Source organism: Spea bombifrons, chromosome 2 (assembly GCF_027358695.1).
Source record: "Spea bombifrons isolate aSpeBom1 chromosome 2, aSpeBom1.2.pri, whole genome shotgun sequence".
NCBI classification, from domain to species: domain Eukaryota; kingdom Metazoa; phylum Chordata; class Amphibia; order Anura; family Pelobatidae; genus Spea; species Spea bombifrons.
This window is the reverse complement of record NC_071088.1, coordinates 105,002,753-105,029,524: the sequence shown is the minus strand read 5'-3', so window position 1 is coordinate 105,029,524 and position 26,772 is coordinate 105,002,753. Positions and strand designations below refer to the sequence as shown.

Sequence of the window (26,772 nt, the reverse complement as noted above, 5' to 3'; positions counted from 1 at the left end):
GTGTAATAGCTCTCTGTGTGGGCACAGTACACCTTCACTGTTGGAACGTTTAATTGTGCCATCCGGCCAGAATCACTAAACAGAGGAATAGAGACCCAGGAAGATATATCCAGGTCCTCCTGAGAACTCTGACCACCCCACCTGCTATGGAGCCCTACTTCATGAGCACAGAGGTAGCGGGAGAAACAAAATGATTTCCCCCCCCCCAAAAAAAAACCCCAATTATAGCGACCCCAGTGAAATCACTATGACGGACAGGTATAAGGTATAATTAATGCCTTTTATTTATATAGCGCCAACAATTTACGCAGCGCTTAATCCCTGGATCTCTATCCGTGTTGCCCTGAAAAAAAAACCTAACGGATGAAAAATATATCAAATAAAATATTTTAAAAATGGGCACTATACCCTTACCTCTAGAATTCCTAGCATAATTTCCATGTAAGATTGAAATATGACCTATTGCTTAATAAGGCGATGTTGTTGAACATAAATTGGGATGTTGCTGTGATAACTGTGGTATTATATGTTTTTCTGTGGTTTCAGAAGAAGGGCATATTTGTCCACGGGGAAAAAAATGTGTACATTTATGTGGTTACGCTAAACATGGAAAAGTAAAATCCTGGTTTAGCAGACATATGGTAAAAAATCAGCCATGTAGGGGTTAGCTGAGACAATTTTGGATTGCCTAGTAATTTATAGCCTAGGGGAACACACAATACATGCTCAGCACTTAAAGAATAATTTTTTCTTAAAAAATCCAAACCATTTCTTGAGCAAAACTATACCGTACTAAACCATTACGATTATAGTATTTTCTTCTTACTGCTTTTAAATTTGCATGCACGTTGCATACCAATTTCTAAATATATTTAAGAGCCTTCTAATTGCCTCGCATTAGCCATGCTTATTTTCAGAGCTAAATAAATGGAAGTGCTCTGTAAGGACGCACCACCGAATTCAGATAAAATCCTTAACAAACTAATGGAAAATCTTAATATAGGAGAAGTCGAGAGAAAGCTCTCTGTATACAGGTGCAAAGACGCCATCCGCAAATTGGTCCCAACGCGAGGAGCTGCAAGCATCTTCTCAGGGGACTTCAGCACAATCATTTAAAGAAGTTATATTTAGGAAGAGTTTTATACATCATGATACTGAAATAGCTTGTGAACAACGACCAAGCCTGAGTTTTCTGACATACTGTCATCCATTGCCACCAAAGTTTTGCTGCATGTTAGCGGGGTCTTTAAAAGTTTTGAGGTCATGCTATAATTCCATTCATGGTGTTCCACCTACTCTGCTGAACTATACACTTTCATACACTACATACAGCTGCAGGAACACCATTTCAAGTTCCCTTGAATGCCCAGGATTAATACTTTTAATCATGTAAAACTTACCTTTATCCTTAATTTCTGCAGGAAACCCTTAATTGTCATGTGCCATGAAAGCAGACCGTGGGAAGAATGAAATGACAGATCTGCTGATTTTAGCTTCACGTACTAGAGAGGGCAGTTAATGGTTTTAAGTAGAAGTGCAACAGCACCCTTAAACACTTAGTCTTTTCAGTCAGCTACTATGTAATCTATATGCATTAAGCTGTGCTTATGTAAATTGGCAATTCTTAAACTTTCCATGCCACGGGCAAAGCAAACTAGATTAATCTCTTAGTGCTTTGTTCTGCAACTTCGATTTCTACATAAAACATGCACTTTTTGCAAACAGTCCAGTGGTGATATAAAGTACTATATTATGTGACTGTGCATGGCGTGTCAATCCATCCCCCAAGTATTCAACTATTTGCACTTTATACATCTTTCTTAAAGACAAGTACTATTTTAGGGCTACATCACTCGCATATCCCTGCAGAATGTGCTGTTTTTTTATAATTTGTGATTATTCAGAGCATTCTTGTTAACCAGGTGGGTAATGTCAGAGAGTCTCCTCCAATTACTACACTCCTCCCAGACCTTGTACATTAAACTGATATCATATCAATAGATGGAGTTATGGCTATTAGATTTAACCCCTTCGCGTCCAGTGAAAAAAAAAAATGCCCACACGTCGCCACAATTGAGGTGATCGCGAGGGCGCTGCTGCTGCTCGCCCCCCTCAGTCAGGGGATTGTGTGTTGATTGCCACAACATTCCCCTGCTGCCTTATCGGACAGTGCAGCGATCGCCGCATTTTAGGCGTTAATACCTGTTTTTAGAGGCCTAGGCATACCAGCAACAAAGAGCCCCCACAAGCCCTTTGATCCCTCCTACAGCAGTACATTGTGCAGTTGTGAAGTTTTTGTATATTAACTCGTTGTGTCAAATTGTACACTACAATATATTTTCTTTCTAATATGTGCCAAAACCTGCTAAATTATGGTAGGTAGTTGAAATTTGACTCTGAGCAATCACAGCAAACCTGTGAGCATACAAAACTAGTTATGCAGAGTTTACAAAGGTATCTTAAGCCTGAAATAGTTAACCTCTTAAATCCAAAAACAAGTTACCACCCTAATGGATAGTCTGAGACCTTTTGTTGAGTCCTAAATATTAATAGTGCGCCGTCTGGTTTAGTTTGTGGGACCGAAGACACTACAGGACATCTGAGTAGACCTGGCAGCTGCCTGCTAGTCTCTGACATTCTAAGTGGCTAAACACAATTTGTAACATGCTTTTAGCTAATTGATGTGATAGAGACAGTAGGGGTTTAATGCAAGAAACACTTTGCTACTTTATATCCTGTCCCTGCAGCCAAATGCCAAGAAAGGTCTAGATTAAAATTTCATTCTTAGCAAAAAACCATTAAACTTGATCCTCTAATAGATTTCTGCAGCCATAACAAGTTATAATAATGTTTCTTGGTAGTCGTAGCAGTCCATTTAGGTAGGACGATGGTCTCTTTATGAATGCACAGTCACGCGTTTTTACCGACCTTATATGTCTGTATTTAGAAAGCTTTTGATGCATATTTGCAATAAACATTAGTTTCTTGGACAGCCTAATTTGAGTGTCTTTGCTCTTAGATTTTTACCTCTTGGCCCCAATGGTTTGAAGCTTAACAGTTATAAGGAAAGATTTGAGGTTCTCAGTAGATTTAGTTTGGAGGAGGGAACCAACAGGAGGATCTGATGGAAACATTTAGATAATTTAAAAGTGTTTAACAGGTAAGTTAATTTGGAGGAGATGCGTTAGAACAAGAGGCCATAAACTAAAACCAGAGGGTCGGAGCCTTAGATGTAATGTAAGGAAGTTTACTTTACTGAGACTTAAAGAAACAAAAGGTGAGGACGGCCCTGCTCAAACAAACTTACAATCTAGAACGGTAGGTGAGTGGAGCCACCTTCCAGTAAAAGTGCCTGAGGGAATTTAGACAACAATGAGCTTTTAATAGGGACCAAATAAAGCTTTAGTCTTTGCAAGAGGGTTAAAATGGCAGACAAGATGATTTCAGTGGTTCTTATCCACCCTTGTGACATCATTGACATAATACATTTTTAAATGTGTCGGGTAAATGCCATCTGCATAACTGCTTGTACTGAATACTGTTACGTGGTGTCTGTCATCTTGGAGCAGCGGGTGCCTCCTGCTGAAAGAGGACAGCCTTGACTGTCATGAGGCAGCCTTTTCCATTTGTTCTCTGGGGCATTCAGCGCTGAATGTATTAAGGTTCTTAGTATTTTAATGGATGGTTACACTTTGTTAATTGAAATAAAAAAAAAATGCTTGTGTTTATACTACCTATTCTCCAATGCAGTGCATGTGAGTTCAAACACGTATTGTGTTTTCTGTAATCATCTTAGGAGGAATCTTTTATAACCTCCATGTTTTTTTCACCGTCATTTTGAACTCAGCTTGAATGCAAAGGAGCAACACACTCTACTTCTGTATTTGTGCAGATTATTATAATTAAACATTGTCACTGAACATATTCTACTGCTTGTTAGAGATTCTTTGCAAACGTATATGTTTTAAGTGATGAAATATTACTCATTGTCAAATAATGCTTGAGGTCTTTTTTGTTTTTTATTTCTTGTCATTTTGCATAAACTGAAATGAGCTAGTTTTAATAGCTAGTTTTTCTATAACCCCAATATACTTGAGTCAGATGAATTGATAATATTAGTTGAAGGGAGTGCTAATAAAAGCTTGGGTTGTTGAATGTCATCCCTATTTCCAAGAACAAAACAAAATGCAAAACACTTATCTAGTAGTAAAAAAAGTCCAATGAAAATGTTTACTTGTGTGTTCCTTACTATAATGTTATGTTTTTAGACTGGCTGTGCTCGGGCTGCATTGGAAAACGTAAGGACACATGAATGCTATTGATTTGTGATCTGAAGTGACACTTTAAAGTTAATGTAACACAGAAAATGGAGGCTTAATCTTTTTATTTTTTATATAAATGGCTACTCTTTATTTGCTCTTTTGTCTAACAAAAGAGACAGTGGGAAAAATAATAATGCAGTGATGTCACCATCAGGGGAACAATACATTTCCAACAAAATGTAAGAAAAATATTTGTAAAGTGTTTTTTAAGAGCAAGCGCTAAAGTTAACAGTTCAAATACCCAAGGTGTGTCTACTTTAAACAAAAATGTGTTTGGGGTGAATTGTCAAAATGAGGAAAAAAGTGCCTTTTCCAAATGTGGCCTAATAGCCCCACAAACACAACCGACCAATGCATGGGTGGTATCTCTGTACTCAGGGGATGTTGCTGTTTGACAGTTACATATACCAAGGGCTTTAAAACCTAAACCTCATACCTAAAGTAGGTGTGTGTGTGGGGGGGGGGAAACCTACACAAAATAGCTACCGCAAACTGCATGTAAAGCGCTAAAATGCCATGATTTAGAATACCCTGGGATGTCTAGTTTTCAAGAAATATATGGTTTGATGGGGTAAATTGAATTAACTGACTTCAAATATGTCCCAAATAGAACATGGGGGCGGAAGGACCAGATGTCAGAGTTCCAAGTTGAAGAATGAGCACTTCCCAAATGTGTCACTGTACTCGGGGGATGTTGCTGAACACATATTGAGGTGTTGTCTGACTATAAATTCATACCAGAAGTACAATTTGTGTGAAAAAACCTACTACTTTGGTAAAAAAATAGTGATATCATTTGTGCATGGAAAAGATTAAACTGCCAGCATTTGAAATACATTGGGGTGTCTAGTTTTCAAAACAGATGGTTTGATGGGGTAAATATAATTGGCCAGCTTCAAAGATGTCCCCAATAACACATGGGGCAGATTGACTAGATTTGTAAAAACATGGTTTTGAAATGTCAAAATGCTACTTGTACTTATTCCCCTATAACTTCAAGAAAACCCCCATAAATTCAGGACAAATAGTTGAATCTATTTACCAGTTTTTTTTCATTAGCCTTTGTAGATAAGTGACAGATGTTTCAAACAAAAGTGAGAAAAAGGGCTTTTTCCAATATATATTTTTTATCACCATTTTTTATAGGAAATTAGATTAGATGCCATTTTTTTGCTCATATAAAGAAAACACTTCTTCTGAAAAGAAAAAAAAAACCTATAACTCGTGTGGGTACGCTAAATTGGAGAGGAGAAATTTACATCTAAACACGAGCACCGGAAAAGTGTTAAAACAGCCTTGGTCACAAAGGGTAAAAAGCTGCCTGGTCTTAAAGGGGTCAAGGTAAAATTGAAGATGCACTACATACATTTACTGACTGTATGTTGTAAATGTGTGTGTATATATATATATATATATATATATATATATATATATATATATATATATATATATATATATATATATATATATATATATATATATATATATATATATATATATATATATATATATATGTGTGTTTTTTTTTTTTTTTTTTTTGTGAAATCTTAAATTACAGCCTAATTGTGCCGTAGCTAAATTTTTTGTAGCTATATAAGATCATTTAGCTATAGGAGCAGGCTCTTTTAGGATCATTTATTAAAATCAATGTTTGTCGACCACCACACTATTTGCGTATTGTGTTTTCTTGCATATCGGACCTTTCCTTTTCCTGTAGCACATGACCCAGCATTGTACTTGTTTGTCATTCATTTAAAAGCCAGGTATGTAAATGTGTATTTCATTCTTTTCATTTACATTTTAAGTGTATTGTTTTTTGCAACTCATAAATTACTTAGTTGTTAAATGTTATGAAACCCATCTGGCTTTCCTATAGCTTTGCTTTTTAGTAGCGCTTGTGCAGTGTGAGAAATTTTGTAGTACAAGCACAGCCTGTTTCCTTGCTGTTTTCATAAACCTTTTACAGTGTTAATAAAGTGTTTGGGGGGGCGGTATGCGGTATTTATAAAGAGCAATAATAAATGTGGACAAGTCAGTATAGAGATCAATTGAACTGTGGTGCTTTTTCCTCCTTAATGGTGCAGGCTTGAAAAGCTGAGTAACAAACGTTGGTCGTTTCTTTCCTGCAGGTTGCTTCCTGTCTTTTTATTGGCACTACCACCAGCCAGTAAGCATGTCCACTATATGGACAAAAGTATTGGGACACCTGACCATTATACCAGCAGGGACTTATAAGACATTGCATTCCAAATACATAGACATTAATATGCAATTGGTCCCCCTTTACAGCTTCCACTTTTCTGGTAAGGTTTTCCACAAGATTTTTGAGTGTTTCTATGGGAATGTTTGCCTATTCATCTAGTAGGGTATTTGGGAGGTCAGGCACTGATGTTGGACAAGAACTGGCTCCCAATCTCCATTCCAGCTCATCCCATAGGACAGGGTTGAGGTCAGGGCTCTGTGCGAGCCAGTCAAGTTATTCCACACCAAATGAGCTAGATTGTATAGGAGTTGCATGCTCCCATTTCCCCTTAGCAGCCAGGGGCAGATTTCAGATCCAGCGTGTCCATGCCGTTAGCACACTAGTCTTTCAAGATATTTAACCATCTTAACGAGTTAATATTGCACCAGCTGATTTGTCAGATAACATTTTTAGTGATATATATATATATATATATATATATATATTTAAATTTCACACCAGCACTCATCAGTTTACATTAAAAATCATAAACCGACAAGGCTTCTGTGATAATTTTTGTGTCTCCCTTATTTGGAGATACATTATGTGAATTACCAAGGTACAGAAGTCGTGTGTTTACTATTCTTCCCTTGTCTAGCGTCTACTGGGATTTCAGAAATCCATATTTTTCACTTTTTTTGATTGTTGTTTTGAACAAGATGAATAAGCTGTACAGATTGAACGTTAAATTTCTGAAATTGCTTCCCACAGTTATCTGTCTAAAACACATTACTGTCCCGAGTACATGCAGCAGCATGATCTGACAATAAAAAATATTTCCTGGTATTAAAAATGTATGCTTCTCAAACTATTCAAATACATATAGCTGCAGGATTTATGTGCCACCGCTCAACCGAGTTACGTTTAAGAAAATAAATATTTTCCATTCAGCAGTGCGGCACACAGCAGTTTTTAGCAGAATGGCTTAAGCTGCCTTAGCTTGTAATATGTATTAGTCATGTCAAATAGTGCAGTCTTCTGTATTTTACAATAATCACAAAAACATGTTCTGTTTGGATGTACGCTCAAAGCAAAACAGCGTTGCTTTTTAGATTTGCTATTTTATTTTAATTTTTTTTTGCATTTCCGTTGGATAATGAAAGCAGGAACCGCACACTGCTTGGTGACTTACACATTACAAATGGAACAATTTCTGTCTTAATATGAAGGAGTTTAAGCTCAAAAATCTATTGATATATCGAGCTTGTAATAAGCGTTTGTTTTAGGTTGCAGGGTGAGTCGACGTGTATTTCTCTGTTGTACGCGTTCACGTGGCGGCATAGACACCAAACTCTTTTTGTAAGGTCAGTTGTATTTTCTCTGAAGATGTCATGTCGCCTTATTGAGACCAATGTTCTTTTTGTGCATTATTTCGTTTAGGAGGTTGACATTTCATTTGAGGAAACCTTGTAAGTAGAATGAAAGCTATCAGGGCTTTTCCTGACTTGTTCCGTTTTAGTAATAACTTATATTTTTCTCCTAAACTACTCCAGGCGTCTAATAAAGGGATGTCAGCCACATTACAGCGAAGTTATAAGTTCGATTCTGTAACAATTCCCCCCCCCCCAAAGAAAAAACACAAAAGCCCTGCAGAATCATTGTAGCTTGTTAGGACCATAATAGTAGTCTAATAAACGAATAATTGACTCTATGATTAAAGCCTAACATTTTGGCTGTGTGTCAGAAAGTTGTCTTCCTGTTCTTGCAGGAGATGTTCTAAGGGTGAATACCAACAAAGGTGGGTACGCTATATAGAAAATAAGGTATGGCACGATTGGGCCTCAAGCTTTGCTGTTGGAGAACAATGCACTGAAGGATTTCTATTATTATTTATTGATTGTTATGTAGCACTGTACAATGGATTGTAATTTAAAAAAAGTAATTACTCACAAGTCCAGATAGACTACACTTTATAGCTCCGTATTGAGCACAACATGCATTTGCAAGGGGGCAGAGATCATTGTTTAAAAGGATAGAGCTTTCACACATGTTTATAATGCAGCGAGGTTGGGATGTCTCTTTACATTGCTGCTGGTTGCTGATGGGTTTAGGCAGTTTGAAAGGCAGTGGCAGGGAGAGAAGTCTCCCAAATTGTATAATCTCTGGGAACTTTGTAAAAATCTATATTGGACCAACATGACCCATATTTTGGGGGATAAACTCAATCTGTTTTTGCTGGGTTTAAGCCCATGTGTATTTTTTTGTTGTTGTTGAATGAATATGAGATTTATCTCTATGATGCACCTTGGTGCCCTTTGCAGGACCATTAGTTTTTTTTTCTTTGCTAAATAGTACTGTTTTTAGTTAGGATAGTTTTTTTTTTGTTACACTAAATAGCACTGTTTCAGACATGAAAATGCAAAAAGGTTGCCGCAGCTGGAGGCTGCCTCAGAAAGCATTACATTGAGTAATATGATTTATGAAGTTTGAGCTACAGTGAGATAAAGGCTTTCTTTTTGTTAGCTTCAATTTGTAGATAAAGCTGAAAGTCATGAAGATGTCTCTGTACTTCAATAATATTACACAGGTGAACTCTGAGTTAAATTTGCAGCCATGGAGCATAGTCCTTCTCATTAAAACTTAGGCACCAAGTTTTTGAAACACCTTGGAGATTTTGAGTTCTGTAAAACCTTATTCCCGAAGTTTCTGAAGGGAAATTTGAATCTTTCCGTGTGACGAGGGAGACACCTTGTGGATTTTTGCTAAAGTGAGTTTGTTCTGTTGCGTTGTTGATATCGTTTTCTTTTAAAAAAAAAAATACGTATTGAACTTTGTTTCCCATCCACTGATGTACTAAGTAAAATTCTTAAATACACAAATTCAATTAAAGGGGGACTTCCACTGATAAAATTGTAGCTGAATCCAAAACTGAATAACAAGTTTTTTTTTGCTCTATTTTTTTTAAATTATAGCCTTTGTTTCTCGTGGTCTAAGTAGGACATTGTTACATGCTTCCTAGACTCAACTTGTTGTGATTTAGAAGACTACACACAAAGCTTCCAGCTCTAGATTGTCTACAACCTTGAGATTCGCCTGTAGGGTTTTTTTTTAATGACTTTGGAGAACAGCAATTTAATAAATACGATGTGCCGGCAAGATGGCAGCTCTTGTATTGATTTTTTTCTCTATAAAATAATTGTTATTGATGCTAGAGTAAATGGACGAAAATAAATCAAATGTTTGTGTAACATTTATAATAATCTTGTGTGTGTGTGTGTGTGTGTATATAGATATATAACTAATAAATACGGAGGAAACTTCAATATAGGTGGCTCTAATATAGACATTACATTTAGATATTCGTAAGAGAAGACTGAGTGTAAGCTTTATTTAAAAATCATTTATTCAGTTTTTCATGCAAATAACTGGGGTGTCCATCTCGCTCATTTATAATTCTCCACAACGTACATTTGTATTTATACCAAACAAAACCTTTTTAACAAAGCTGTGCTCATTCAGAAGTGTATTTTTCTTTGTTGGCTGACATTTATCGCTGGTAGATTTGTGTATCTACACACTTGCCAACTGTTATGGATTTGTGTTCCAGTGTCCTTCTGTCACACCATTTGTCCCAAGTTGTGATTTGGGATTTCAACCTCATATCCTGAACCACAATCCTTCAGAGACATATTAATGTACTAGTTATTAAACGTTCTTGTTTATCTGTTTTGATATTTATATATTTTAGCAAATTACACAGGCAGACAAATCTGGGAGCCAGCTTCGAATTTTTAAGAGCCAGGAAGATGTAGACATATTCCATAATAAAAAAAAAGTAAGGATCTGCATCTAAAAATCTACCTGACTTCAGGGATTTCTCAAGCCTTGTTTTAACTTCTTTTGTATTTAGGACTTGCCTGGCATATTTACCTGCACTATACGATGAATACCAAATAACTTGACTTGGATTTATGATTCAGGCCAAATAATGCAGCCTTGAAAAAAATACTTAGTAACAGACAAATATATGTTCTTGTGCAAGGATGGGTACAAGCTAGCATCACCAGACACTATTGTGGAAATGAAAAGCACCGATACAGCAATATTTTTTTTTCTCATCAGTGACCTTTTTTTTTTTTCTGTTACTAAGTTTTTAATAATATGTCTGAATCTAAAAACTGCCAGTGACAAGATTCAAAAAAAGTTTAAATTACTCCCTGAAAATTATAAATTTACTCCTAACACTGCCTTACAGCCACAAGAAGAGGGGAAAATGAATATCAAAATAGACATAATACCAAATTGACGTAATATGACCACGCATTAAGATGCAGGAGGAGGAGAAGAGCTCCCTCTCTTGTGAACTTATAGTCCATAGGGAGGTTGTGCGGGAATGTAAGAAGGTAAGGGGTATATTTCTACTATCATGGAAAGCATTTGGTAAGCAGTAATCTGTTGATGTAAGGATGTTCTTCCTGAATACATTATGCCTGTCAATCATCAGTTTTTGCCACGGCAGCATTAGAACTCACTGGAGGTAAGTATATAATGAAAATGAGCGCCGATAGGTCATATGATGGCTGAAGTATCCCTTTAACACTGTCACATGTTCGTCACTGTTATGTGTCTGTTCTTAGTTCTGAAACGTGTCTTCTGTAATTTCAAAGACAAGGTCTTTAATGTAATTTAACTGTTTTACAGTCGATATGCATCTAGAAATTCTGGAATAAAGGCACAATTAAATCATTTCCTGCTATTTAAAGTGTAATATGCTGGATACCATAGCTTTCTGGTATTTGAAGGAAACCATAAGGCCTTACGAAGATTGCGCTGATTTGAAATCTTAAATGAGTTCCGTTTTTGTCTGGGGTCCATTTAATCAAACTGTAGTGTTTGTTTTAGTTATTTTAAGGTGTATTTAGTTAAATTTTTAAAAAAATGTGCTCTAGCGTCCCAAAAATTACCTGCTAGCCATTTTTAGAAATACATTACAATACAATATATACAATGACTGCAGATGCAAAATCAATAACATTTGTATATGGTTTGTGGGAAAAACTTTGCTAAGGTTAATACTTGTCATAAAGCTTTAGTAAACCTCTAGTGCCATCATGTGGCTAACTCAGGAATTACATTGCTGTATTAAAAATCCTGATGCTACTAACTTAAGTATTGTCAGCACGTGGAAAATCTTTGTATGCACGGATGTGATTTTCATTTGTATGTACATGGAGAAGGTCCTCATTTTAAAATCGATCATCTTTTATACTGCATTGTGTTACATTACAGCTATACACAGTAATTTAAACCACACATTTTCCCCCATTCCAACCATGTCATCTGCAGCCACAACACTCAAACACTGCAATATTGAGTTACATTTCAAATAGCAACTCTTCTGTAGACTTATTGTCTACGTTGGTGACCGGTTGACATTTAACCATTTGATAGGAACTGGATGTTGTCTGTAGCTTGGTGTGACATACTCATTTACCTCCCTGATCAAGGCTGAAGCCTACTCCATATGCAGCAAAATTGTCTGCCTGTCATGGCTTCACTTTGCATTTCAGGCTCCTGTATGAATTACCGGTATATTGGTTTTGTGGCTATTTCCACTTTCAGCCTCTAGTGGCCACTCTACCTATTTTGGATCTCTTGCTCCAATTTGATGGTGTCAGATTTACAACCCTATCCTGTGCAGCCCTGCACTATAAGTAGCTGCTGCTTGCAGAGTGTTGCAGCTTTGTGTTTGCCCCCCCTGATCGGTTGCTGTGAATTGTGCTTTTTTCACCTAGCAAGACATAGAACCCCTGACTTGGGGGCTCAACCACCCGAGGGCAGAGTTCCAGTATCTTCTGTTATCTCTTCCTGCCAAGTGCCCTGCCTGAGGGCTTCCAGCCACAGGGTGGCATCCACCAGTTTGGCCAAAGTCTCAGCTTTACCTTATTATCAGTGTTATCTCAGTCTTAGTGTGCAGTCCTGTATGTACCATCCAGTCATCAGTCTTGTATCTTGGAATACAGTACGATTCCACAGTAAGCTGTACAGCAAGGCTCCTCCATTACCCCTTCACCCCAGGTTGTGACAATGTATTTTTTTACAGCAGATATCATGGTGTTACTTTGGAAGCGTACGCAAATGGTAGATGCAGTTGTTGTCCTCATGTTGCTGGCCACCAAACCTGACTTGCCTATTCCATGGAAGCACCTTGCACAAGACCAGTATTGTCTGCTATATAAACCACCTTATCCTGTGTTCGGACGCGATTCCGTTTGCTTGCCCTTTCACCATGTACATCCTGCCTAACCTCAACCTGTTGCTGCTTCTACTTTTAAACTTCACTTTGATGCTATGTACTTTATTTTTTCTTAGAATCTCGATGAAAACCTAAAGCAGGCTGGGAACTGGCTAAGAACTCATTTGTAGTTCTGCTACAATTAGAAAAAAGGATGTAGAAAAGTTTGCTCTTAATGATACAGTCACTCAGTTCTGGAATTGGCCTCAAGAGCTCAATATTTGCTTCTTCATATTTTAGATTATCAAGGTTTTATAATGTTTTTTCAATGTCACCATGCAGTTAAGACCCAGGGTTTATCATCAAATCCTTGCAATCGTTTACATGTTTACTTTTATGTGACAGTACAACTTTAATTTAGGTTGTGAATGGGTTGCTTGACTATGTGCTAAGCAGTGTGCATGAATGCTCATTTCCCCCTTCCTTCATTTGAATATGTAAAGATGATATTTTGGGAAATGCGCTGAATTATGTTCTCTTATTTCCCCTGGCAATTGCACAAATGTCTCCAGCATGTATCAAAAAATATAATCTCTCCAGATGTGGTTAATTTCATGAATCATTTATATGTATTAAACTTTATTACCAGTTTTATAACTCTCCTGAAAGTTAAATAATTTATTAAAAAAAAAAATGAATTTTTTTTAATTCATTTTCCATTAGATAGAAAAATGGGATATCGAGTAATAGAAAAGTTATTTAAATCATTTATCGCCTGAAGTGTTCACACATGGATAAAAGGACCAAATTTGTGTAAAATGTGTTATCTATGTGTATTGTACGTAGTACTTTCGTGATTTGATTGGGTGGCGCACCAAGTACTTACTCTTGCAAGCTCTTTTAAATAATGTATTAAACTTTTATTGGAACAGTTAAATTTTGAGAAACCTCTGAAGCAAGTAAAACTTTTATTTCTGTACATTAATTTAGTTTGGCTCTACAGGCATAATGGTCATTCAAGTTTATTTGTACGTTGAGAAGACATTTTAAGTTTAAGTTCTTCCATTACGTTACAAAGCCTCATAACATAATATTTATATGTATATGCGATCTCCCTTGCATTTATACTTACTAGATACAGTTGCAAAAAGTAAGTTGGAATTACTTGGTCTTCTGCAATTATTTGTAAAAAATGTGTATTGATCTACATCTAAATCACAATTATAGACAAGCCCAATGATCTTAAGTGATGATAATATTTCAGGTCTTTAGTTAACACAAAACTTAAACAATCACAGTGCTGGTGGAAAAAGTCGGTGAACTGGTCGAACCTCCTTTGGTCATTTTTTTTTTTTTTTTTTTTTTTTATAGAAGTGCTGAAGCTCAGCCATATTCTTAGGATGTCTGCTGTGAAACTCTCTCTTGAGGTCATTCCAGAGTAGGGCTGCAACTAACGATTATTTTAATAATCGATTAATCGGCCGATTATTTTTTCGATTAATCGATTAATCGGATAAAAAAAACAATATGCAAATTTTTCGTTTATTTAAAAGAATTTAATGAACTGGATGTTAAAAAACAACTTAAAATTTACATTAACATTCTTATTTTGTTATGATGTAATAAAAAACAATATTTTCAAAGTACAAGAACCCAAACACAATATTTATGAAACAAAATAACCCCAAACATTCTGAAAAGAGGTGGACTATTACTGTTCAAGAAACTTTGCCCCAGCACTTTGCACTTTGCACCCAGCACTTTGCACCCAGCACTTTGCACCCAGCACTTTGCACCCAGCCCTGGCACTTTGCACCCAGCACTTTGCACCCAGCACTTTGCCCCAGCCCTGGCACTTTGCATCCAGCACTTTGCACCCAGCATTCAGCACTTTGCACCAGCACTTTGCACTTTGCACCCAGCCCTGGCACTTTGCACCCAGCACTTTGCACCCAGCCCTGGCACTTTGCACCCAGCACTGGCACTTTGCACCCAGCACTTTGCACTGTGCCCCTGCACCCAGTCTCTAACTCTGCCCTGCACCCAGCCCTGCCCCCACATTCTGCCCTGCCCCCACACTCACACTCTGCCCTGCACCCACTCTGCCCTGCACCCACACTCACACCCTGCCCTGCATCCCCACCCCCACTCTGCCCTGCACCCAGTCTCCCACTCTGCTCTGCACCCACACTCACACCCTGCATCCCCACCCCCACTCTGCCCTGCACCCAGTCTCCTGCCCTGCACCCCCCACCCCCACTCTGCCCTGCACCCCCACCCCCACTCTGCCCTGCACCCACACTCACGAACCGCTCTGTGCGAATGGAGCCACTCGCACAGAGCGAACCGCTCTGTGCGAATGGAGCCACTCGCACAGAGCGAACCGCTCTGTGCGAATGGAGCCACTCGCACAGAGCGAACCGCTCTGTGCGAATGGAGCCACTCGCACAGAGCGAACCGCTCTGTGCGAATGGAGCCACTCGCACAGAGCGAACCGCTCTGTGCGAGTGGAGCCACTCGCACAGAGCGAACCGCTCTGTGCGAGTGGCTCCATTCGCACAGAGCGATTCGCTCTGTGCGAGTGGCTCTGTGCGATCCGTGCACATAGACATGAAGAATACTTACCTCCGGAACGCGTCACATCCGTCACGTAGCTAAAAGAAGGCGGAGACTGCAGAGCGTGTAGCAGAAGCGGGGAACGCTCGCGGAGGTAAGTAAAAGGAGCCGAGTGCTCCAACAACGAATTGATCACTCGATTAATCGATAACGGAAATCGTTATCGATGATTTCCGTTATCGATTATTATCGATTTTATCGATTCGTTGTTTCAGCTCTATTCCAGAGTATCTAATGGGTTAAGGTCTGGACTCTCACTGCCCCACTCCAAAAGGCACATTTTTTAAGCCACCGTAGTAGATTTACTACTGAGCTTCAGCTGGTGGACAGCCATCCTGACATTATCCTGTATGATACCATGACAATTGCATGCTGTCCAGGCCCTGTGGCTCATAATGCTCCCTCCACCATACTTTACCATTGGGATGATGTTTTCATGTTGGTATGCGGTGTCCTGTAGCGTTATGGAGTTTAAAGGTTCTCTTTGGTGAACTTTAGGCAAAATGAGAGCAGCGGATTTCTCCGTGGCTTCCTGTCAAGGACTCCTCATCTATTCAGTGTTTTGCATATGAGAGACTCACAAACAGAGATATTAACCAGTTCCAACGATTTCTTCAAGCCTTTAGCGATTAATCTTACGTTCTTCGTGTCACGCTCTTGCTTTTATAAAAAAAATATCCTTGACACCTTATTTCTAATTTGTGCATCTAAGCACAAATACAACTTTCCGCAAGGAGCATGTCCGACTATTGACTTGTATGTAGGATCTGTCTTCCCAAAAAAAATTAGGATGACTGGGTGCCTTCAGGGCTAATATGACACATTAAATACTGATAGCACATATACGTACATAAAGTTATACTTTCCTGAGCCGGTGCTGCTTTCGCATACTCTCTCATCCAGACTGCCTTCTGTGACCATAGTGGAAATGCTTATGGGGGTGTGCACATTGACTGCCTTGTTTGTCATTTTTATCTTTTAGCTGGCTTAATGCTGGCATCATTCAACCTTTTCCTGTTGTCTCTTTTTTGGACACTCAGGCACTCAGACTATTTAATGGGTAGGGAGTGTATCGGTTCTACAGCTTAAAAGACCTAATAGAAACAACATAACAGCGGTTATACATTACATTGCTATAAATATAATTATGCTTTTAAATCAGGACATGACATTTCCCAGGAACCATGTAGCTCCCAACTGCTCGGCAATCCAAACTTTTTTATGTAGAACTTTGTGGTTGTATAGCTCTCTGGCATGTTGAAGATATGTTAAAAGCTAAAATTTCAAGCAGGGAGGCACAGTAGGACAGGCTATGAAGCAGCTGCCTTTTTTTTGTGTGAGGTTCTCATATGCTTTTTAATGGTATTTCACCCTTTAGGGATCTGTTGAGGCCCAACTCAAGTGGAAATGGGAGTCCAGATGTGGACCTCCATGCTGTCTTGTTCCTAAAGGGATACCAACCGGACCCCTGCTGACAAATGTCCATCTGGGGTTGATGGTTATCTTGAGCGGGGGAAAATTGCCCCCGCTCAATTGTTTCCTCTGTAATGGCATAAAAGAGCTAAAACTTGAGATGACCCCAAGCAGAGGAGCACCATAGGACAGGTTATGAAGCCTGCCGTTCTTGGTGAGCATCTCAAATTTGCTTTGTATGCATTTAATAATAGTTTATATTAAAACATTACTGTAACTTATAAACGCTGTAGACTACAAGTAGTTAATTCATGCGGTTATATTCCTATTTCTGTCTCCTAGGTTAAACTATTTCTCCCTCGAGCAAGTTCTGATGCTCTTTATGAATATTTACATTAAGGTTCGGTGGTTATTTGTGCATTAACCCACACAATTACACTCCATTTTCATACGCGTGATTTTGTAGCTAGAAGAGCCTGGAAGCAGTTGAGTGTAGGTGCCAGATATCTAATATCTCTACGCAAATTGGCTTCAGTTGACCAGGCACGTTATCACCCTCTTGGCTAATTGGATAAAAATACACTATTAGCGTGTCAGTTTCTTTAAAGGAAACATTATTCTGCTATATTTTTACTTCAGAAAAGAAATAATTGGCATTGGCATGCTACAAGTCTAGGCTGTTCATTAGAGAGGGAGGAAAATCTGTTTTAGCTGGTTGTTCAGTAAACAAGTGTTCTCTGGGGCAGCTTTCCTGCTCCGTGGGCCTCAGTGACGCTGGGGAACTGATTAGAAAGCTCCAGTTTGTTTGCTTTTTTTTTTAATACTTTTTATAGGGATGATACAGTTCATTCAGGGAATTACATAAGGGCTTGCCATACCCTATAGCCAGACGTTTTTCTAAGGCGATTGCAGTAAGGTGTGTGTGTATTTTCATCATAAGGGCAGCAGTGGCTATTAAAGCCACGATATGTGCTTAAATTTACCATGTCTTACCTTTCATTTTTGCAGATAACACTGAATTTGTACTTGTCTCTAATTTTTGTACCAAATGTACATAATTGCATATAGTGGGAGATTTTGTAAGGGCAGGGTCCTGAATATATGTGTGAGAGAAAGAAATGTCAATGTCAAGGAAGCTTATTGATTAAAGCAGGGGTTGGCGGGAGTTCAGTATGTGTTATAAAGGGCCATTCCTACTTTTTTTTTTTTCTTTTTGTACACAAATGGCTGAGCTGACACTGTATAATGCATAGTTCAATCTGTGAGGTGGTTTTTAGAGGGCCATTCAAGCTGTTCTTGGTGCTAAAGGTAGCGGTCGGCCATTTGTAATAGGATGGTAGGACGTTAAATGACAACTCTCCCTTCAAACTCTCCTTCCAACTCCCGCTTTTGTGTCTGTTTAGTCAATAACTAAACTTGGAAGAATTCCTCAGGACGCCCGTTCTTTCATATGTCATTAATTGGTCGCCTCCCAGATCCTTTCTATTTTTTATTGTACTTTTGCTGTTGGTTACAAAATAATGTTTTTCTTGGCAACATTTTTACTGGGAATTGTAAGCAGCATTCAATTTGTAGCCTCTAATTTTCTGCAAATTTGCAGGTACGATCTTGCCTTCTCCTTAGATAGTGACAGATGTCATGTTTTTACTTTGTTTTTTCTTCAGGCATTAAGTACTTGTGTGTCTTCTTTTGATCCATTTCGCCTTTTAGTCTGTCACGGAAAAGAAAAATCATGATGCCTTTTTATTGTCTATTCAGGCGTGCAATATTTTTTCCTTACGTCTATCATATGTTGGTTATTAAAATGTGTATATACAATGCAGTATTGGAATAAAAAATGCTTTTGTTTTCCTTTTCTGTGCTATATAAGAAGAGCAGGAACAACCTTCCACACTTACATGTGTATAAAATTTGAGATACAAATATTCTGTAGACTTTACTTTATTTCATGTATCCAAGATATAAGAATTATTGTTAACCTATAATAAAGGTTGTACATTTCTGAAATTCCCTTTATCTTATTTCTTCGTCTTCTTAAATAAGAGGGTTTTTTTTTTATATTAAAATCATAGGCAGTTTAAGATTAGTATTCATGTGTGTTAACTTTTCGTTGTTGCTGCAGTATATTTAACATTCACATTGTCTTCATGACTGTGCGATTGGAATTAAATCAATCATATTTCCTGTTTCATCGAGCACTTGTCTTTCATGCTGCGTTCTGCCATCTAATGCTTGAAGATAACAAAGCGAAGTGAACGAGCAGATTTATTTTAAGACTTCCTTCACCTTATTCTGAGACATTTTGTGTCAGTTTTCTGAAAGATTTGCTATTTTACTGGAGTAGAATCATTTTAAGGCACCTATCAATTATACCTGCCTAGCCACTTTATTTTTGTTTGTGATTCTGCATTATCACTTCATCAAGAATGTTTACTTGTTTTAAAGACTGCCATGTTGCTTTTTAGACTAAATCAGTTTGTTCTAAATAAGACAATTGTTGCACTTTTTACACAATTCTTTTTTTCCGTTACTGATGCAATATGATGCTTAATAAAGCTGTTTGTCAAGATGTGCGTAGATTATCCTGCTTTCTGTGTTAAAACTGCATCACAGCACTGGTATTCTACTTGATTGTACCCTTTAACCCCTTGATGACAATTGACGGCCCGGGCACGTCATGCACAAACATCCAGTTAGTGACAATTGATGTGCCAGAACTGTAAACGACATTGAACGTAAATCGCTTGCATTCAACCATGCAAGTCAATGGAGCCCTGCTTTCTAATCACAATTAGTAATAAGGGAATAGTAAAATATCAATAAAAAAGAATGGTAACATGTTAAAATAACTTCCCACTGATGTCACCATCAGAGGGAACCTTCCAGTTCCGAAAAATATTATTTATTTATATACCGTATTGGCTCGATTATAGGCTGCACCCTAAATGTTAGGTGCTTTTTTAAAGAAAAAATGAGATTCTTAGTGTAATAGATATGCTGCCCCAAGATTCCCCCCCCCCGACTTACCAATTTAGACTCCCGGGTGTCTTGCGGGGCCGGCGGGGGACATCTGCGCAATAGGTGTATATAAGTTACGGTGCCAGCACTTCCGCCGCAGGACTTCCCACGGGGGGGGGGGTTCGGGGGCACTTTGCCGGCAAGGTAGATTGTTAAAGCGCATCGCGCAGACGTTCACCAGCTGCGGCGATGCAAGCGTAAACAACCTCCGCTGCCGGCACGTCTGCATGATATGCTTTAATAATCTCCCTTGCCGGCAATGTCGAAACCCCCCCAAGGGATATTGTTACAGCACATCGAGTAGACATGCCAGCAGCGGAGGTTGTTCACCGGCTGCGGTGATGCGCGTAAATCTCCAGTGCCTGCACTCTCCCCGTGTAAAGTGCTGGCAGGGGAGGCTGTCTCAGCGTATCGGAGAGTAGGGTGCAGGTCCCATGCAGCGCTGCGGGGGATGTGTATCCTAACCCTACTGCCTGCCCGGCGCCCGCAACTGCATGTCCCGGGCGATACGAGTTGTGCATTCCTGTGCTAAACCCCCGAATAAAGTGTGTGGGGGGGGTGCAGCCTATAGTCGGTGAAATACGGTTTGTGTATGTATGTATATATCTTTGTGTGTGTGTGTATATATATATATATATATATATATTAGGGCTGCAACTAACGATTATTTTAATAATCGATTAGTTGGCCGATTATTTTTTCGATTAATCGATTAATCGGATAAAAAAAATGAATGTAAATTTTTAATTTATTTAAAATAATTTACTAAACAAATGATGTTAAATACAAACAGCAGAATAAAAAAACTTTGATAATACATTTCGTGTCTTTATTTCCCAACCAGCCCCCCAATATATGCACATTTGAGCCCAGGCTTGCTACGCTGCCTCCCAGACATGCCATGCTGCCCCCCCACATATGCCACGCTGACTACCACAGCACTCCACGCTGCCTCCCACATATACCACTCCACGCTGCCTCCCACATCTGCCACTCCACGCTGCCTCCCACATCTGCCACGCCACGCTGCCTCCCACATCTGCCACTCCACTCTACCCCCCACATGCCACTGTGCCTGATACGCCTTATACCCCCTGAAACACCACTCCATCCTCCCCAGACATGCCACCCTGCCCTCCCCACATATGCCACGCCATGCTGCCTCCCACATCTGCCACTCCACAATGCCTCCCACATATGCCACGCTGCCTCCCACATCTGCCACTCCATGCTGCCTCCCACATCTGCCACTGTGCCTGATACGCCTTATATCCCCTGATACCCCACTCCATCCTCCCCAGACATGCCACCCTGCCTCCCAGACATGCCACTTCTCTACCCCCAGATATGCCACTCTACCCCCAGATATGCCTTATACACCCTGATACACCACTCCGTCCTCCCCAGACATGCCACACTGCCCTCCCCACATATGCCTTATATACTGTATATGCCTTATACCCCCAGATATGTCACTTCACTGCCCCCAGGATTTAGATTCCCCTAAATTAACCCTAAACTCCCCATTAACCATAACTGCCCCTAAATTAACCCTTAACACCCCCTTAACCACAGCATCCCCTAAATTAACCCTAAAGACCCCATCAACCACAGCATCCCCTAAATTAACCCTAAACACACCATTAACCACAACTGCCTCAAATTAACCCCAAACACCCCATTAACCACAGCTGCTCCTAAATTAACCCTAAACACCCTATTAACATAACTGCCCCTAAATTAACCCTAAACACCCAATTAACCATAACTGCCCCTAAATTAACCCTAAACACCCCACTAACCATAACTGCCCCTAAATTAACCCCCACCTCCCCTAACTTTCAGTAGCCCAAATATATATATATATTACATACATATATACATACATATATACACATATATATATATATATATATATATATATATATATATATATATATACACACACATACACATTATATATATATATATTTTTATATATATATATATATATATATATATATATATATATATATATATATATACTTACAGTTAGATGAGTGTCACAGCCATGTGGTTCTGGCCTGGAGAAGGAAGGGGCGGGGCCAGTTGTCACAGTGATTACAGGGAGGGGGAGTAAGTAGGAGCTGCTGCTGTGAGACGGTGAGTCAGACTAAACGGATTATATAATGAGGGGGATTTTTCAGAGCGTTTGCTCTGAAAAAACCCTCATTTTATAATCGATAATAATCGATTCAACTAATCGATAATGAAATTCGTTGCCAACGAATTTCATTATCGATTATTATCGATTTTATCGATTAGTTGTTGCAGCCCTAATATATATATATATATATATTATGAGCAAGTCCTAAAATTAGCACTTTATCTTAAAGCAATATATATATTATTAGCAAGTCCTAAAATTAGCACTTTATCTTAAAGCAATTCTTGCATGGAAAGCGTTAAAATACTGTATGATTTGATTGCATTGGCCGTGTACAGCAGTGTCCGAATTAACACAGGGGGCAGGATGACCATATGTCTAATTTCCAATCTGAAAAAAACACACATCACAAATGTAGCCCCCAAACAACCCTACAAACCCATGCATGTGGGGTATCACTGTACTCAGGAGATGTTGCTAAACACACATTGGGGTGTTGTGTGACAGTGACATATACCTGGAGCTGTAAATTCATACCTAAAATGTGCCCCCCCCACCCAAACAGCCAGGCAAACCTATGCATTGGTGGTATCACTGTATCATACTGGGGTGTTGTGTGACAGTGACATAAGCCAGGATGGGTTAATTCGTACCTGTATAAAATGTGTGTGAAAAGAAAATGCAAAAAATGACTACCTGTCACGTACAAGTAGTAGGAGTCACCGTGGTCAGGTAGGACTCCAGGACAGAACAAGTTCAGACAAGCCGAGGTCAGGATTCCGGAGAGCAGGATAAATGTAGCCGAGGTCAGGATTCAGGAGATTAACGTAGTCGGGCAAGCCAAGGTCAAAACACGGGAATCCGGAAGGTAAACATTATCTGGGCGCTAGCACAAGGCATAGACGACCATCAGAAGGCAAGGTATAGCTGGACTGAGGAGCTTAAATAGGGTACCGCGGAGGAAGTTCGAATCTCCTGCCAAACCATCTCCATGCGGTGGAGGGGGGTCTCCCTCTCCTTCGTGGGGCTGCTGCGGCGGTGACCATGCGGTGGAGGGGGGGTCTCCCTCTCGTACGCTGCGGCTGTTGTGACAGCGTGGGAACTGAGGACAGGTGAGTAACACTACCACAAAGTTTGTCAAAGACTGGTTGTAGAATTAGTGCATGGAAAGAGTTGAAATACCCTGGGGTGTCTAGCACATGGAGGGAAGAATTGCCAGATTTGGAAAACATGGTTTCTAAACACTGCTTATATTTATTGCCCCGTAACATGCAGAAACAAAGCAAAAAAACAAAACAAAAACATTGGGTATTTTTATACTCAGGACAAATAGTAGAATCTATTTAGCAGGTTTTTTTTTATAGAAATGATCAAAATAAAGAAAAGCCCCTGTCCTGAAAGAAAACCATTTATAACTTGTGTGTGTTCAGTAAACAAGAAGAAGAAAATTACAGCTAAACATGAGCACCGCAGAAATGTTAAAACAGCCGTTGTCACGAAGGGCACAAAAAATAAAATCAGCCATTGTCATGAAGGGGTTAAGAGTGATACCTAAACGCAGTTGAAAGTAGAAATGGTTAGATATATATTCATATGTTACATTAATGTAAGCTGGTTAACAGTCCTGCTTCAATGGACATAGATGGTTTTTGAATTATGGCAATTTGTATGCAAGCCATTTGTTAAAATAGTGGCTATTGTGTCATACGTTAAAGTTAGATCTATTTTGTCTGTTTTTACAGGTATCTTTCAGAAGAGGGGTTTGAAGCCTGCAAGTCTGAAGTCTCCAAGTCTGCATCAGATAAAGTCAATAAAAGTGCCATTCTCCTTGTTGCCCTCAATGTAGGTTCAACTTTTGACTTACAAATGTTATATTTTAAGGTTTCATTTATTTTGGTTAAAATAATTGCTGTTTAAAATCTTACAGACAAGATCCATTTTCATGTCCATCTTTCTTGGATGAAATAATGTAGATGTGGCCTTTTTTCTGTGGTTCCTGTAAAACTACTGTAGAAAAATATAGGTCACATCCTGCTTGATCCGATAGCCAGGGGTGCAACCAGAAACCACAGTGTTCCAGTGCAACAATTGTCTCGGCCCCTCCTTGACTTCACCAAGCATTCTGTACCACAGTGCTAGCAAACGGTTTCAGTGCCAACTTTGCCCCCAAACAGCTTGCCTGTGCTAACTTTGGAGGCCAAGATAGCACAGGCAAGCTGTTTGGGGACAAAAGGCTTGCATGTTTCTCTCTCACTTGCAGGAAATGGATGCAGTGTCCTTTCCTACAGCTTTAAAGTGGTGGTGGCAGTTGCAACCCCTGCAACCATAATTGTTACGCCCCTGTGTATAGCTCGAAACCTACCGTATTACGGAGGCATTCTAGGTAAATTCAGTTTAATCACATGGAAACATGAGTATAGTCTGACTCTAATTCCAGGAAAATCAGCAGCTAACCTGCAGCTGCCAATATACGGCATAAGTCTTCATTGTGCACTGCTGCCTAATGTTTATAATTCGAAACACTTTTCGTTGTAAATCAGACAGACATAGCATGTTTCAGTTATACTGGCCATACTTTCCATAAATCCTAATCTTATTAAAAAGAAAGCCTTTTAGACAACGTTTTACAGAGGTTTTTTATTGTGTATGTTCTGTTATGCTAAAACCTGATTGAATACAATAAATCCTCTTTCCATAAAAATATGTAAGTATAGTTTTATAAATAAAAAGCAGTAATGGTACTTAATAACCTTTTGTACCATCATACTTCATCTCTTACAGAGCTAAAGCAATTCTCTGCTGGATTCCAGTCTCTTATGTTAATTAAAGCATGGCAGTACTGATTTGTGTTTCAACCAAGCAATTGGCTTAATTCTATGTTTTAGCGACATCAAACATGAACCAGAAAAAGGTTATTCTGACTCTTAGTTCTTCCCAAACAAACTATATTTAAGAAGAAAAAAGCAGTGTGCATTCATTTTATTTTTACATCGAAAACTTTTAAATGCTTTTCGTTTATCTCCATGTTATATTAGTAATGTCCAGGGGAAACTGTTTGTAAGCTGCTTTATTGTTTTTACACTTTAACCTTAACGACCAATGATGTGATTTCATGGAAAAACATACAGTTAAGGACCGATGACAAGCCTGGCACGTCTTGGCTTAATCCAAGCTTAGAAAGCAATGATTGAAATATACCATATTTGCTCGATTATAAGACGAGGTTTTGCAGGGGACCTGGATCCTCCTGTGTTAACCCCCCCCCAACTTACCGGTGCATCTGAGTCCCCGGTGCTTAGTCCGGGCTGTGTGGGGACCTGCATCCTCCTGTGTTATGCCCCCCCCTCCAACTTACCGGTGCTTCTGAGTCCCCGGTGCTTAGTCCGGGCAGCGTGTAGAGCTCTACGCGATTCGCGTGGAGCTATACATGCTGCCCGGACTAAGCACCTGGGGCTCAGATGCAGGGGACCTGGACCCTCCTGTGTTATGCGCCCCCCCAACTCAGAAGCACCGGTAAGTTTGGAGGAGGGAGAGGGAGTGTTAAATGGGGGGTGTAAGGCATTTCTGGAGGCAGAGTGCTCTGTGAAATGCCTTTTAACCCCTTTAATGCCACTCTGCCTCCTGAAATGCCTTAAACCTCCCTATATGCCACTCTTCCCCATAATATGCCTTTTAACCCTCTAAGTGCCAGAGTGGCATATAGGGTTAAAAGGCATATCATGGGGCACAGTGGCATATAGGGTTAAAAGGCATATCATGGGGCACAGTGGCGTTTAGAGGGTTAAAAGGCATATCATGGGGCACAGTGGCATATAGGGGGTATAAGGCTCTTCTGGGGCAGATGTGCATAACTGGGGGGCAGGTTGGAAAATAGAAGGAAATAAAACCAAAATATTTTTCTCAAGCATAGCTTTTATTAAAAATTTTTTTAAATGAATTAACATTTACTGGTAAAACTTTTTTCCTATAGGGTCGTCTTGTATTCAGGCTTTTTCTTTTTTTCCTAAATTAATATTAAGATTTGGGGGTCGTCTTATAATCAGGGTCATCTTATAATTGAGCAAATACGGTAAAAAAAAGAGAAAATTAAAAGATTTTTTATGAGCATGTTCCCAAAAATCGTAGCATGAAATGTTAAAATATCAACATATGAAATACCCTGAGGTGTCTCTAGTTTTCAAAAATATATGGTTTGATGGGGAAAATTGAATAGGCATAGAATCAAAGATGTCCCAACTAGGACACGGACCACGTCAAATTTCCAAGTTGAAAAACGCACGCCTCCAAATTGTGGCCTTTTAGCCCCCAAACAACACGGCAACTCTATGCATGAGTGGTGTTACTGTACTCAGGAGATATCATTGCATACATATTGGTGTGTTGCTTGGCAGTAACATATACCAGGGGCTGTAAGTGTATACCTAAAGTGCAATGTGTGTGTTACGCCCCAAACATAAAACCATTGTGTGTTTCTAAACTCAGGACAAATGGAATCTATTAAGCAAGTTTCTCCATTAGTACAAGTAAAATTAGTAAATGAAATATGATCAAAAGAATCTAAAGAAAGCCTTTACTGTCCTGAAAATTTTTTATAATGTGTGGGTGCACTAAATGAGAAGAAAATTACAGCTAAACACAAAACTGTGCAGTACTTAACGGATTAATGCAACGTAGTTTTTCTTTCCAAATGCCCAAAGGGATTTATCAGAATCCTTTCTGCCCTCACCCAGCTCCTTTTCTTTGCAAGGACTATACACATGCTCTGCAAAACATTTGTGGAGTTAATTGTTTCATTTAGTTTTTTTTAGGCAGGATGGATCTTTGTTCACCCCTCCTATCC

At 39.2% G+C, this 26,772-nt stretch overlaps 1 protein-coding gene across 1 annotated transcript in view; it reads left to right on the top strand.

Annotated features, from left to right (window-relative positions):
- The window catches only part of TDRD3 (tudor domain containing 3), a 109,169-nt gene that overhangs the window by 12,994 nt on the left and 69,403 nt on the right, over positions 1-26,772 (top strand). Inside the window, exon 2 of the mRNA XM_053455429.1 lies at positions 23,675-23,774. Within this exon, the coding sequence (XP_053311404.1) occupies positions 23,675-23,774 (100 nt within the window). The remainder of the gene's footprint in view (positions 1-23,674; positions 23,775-26,772) is intronic.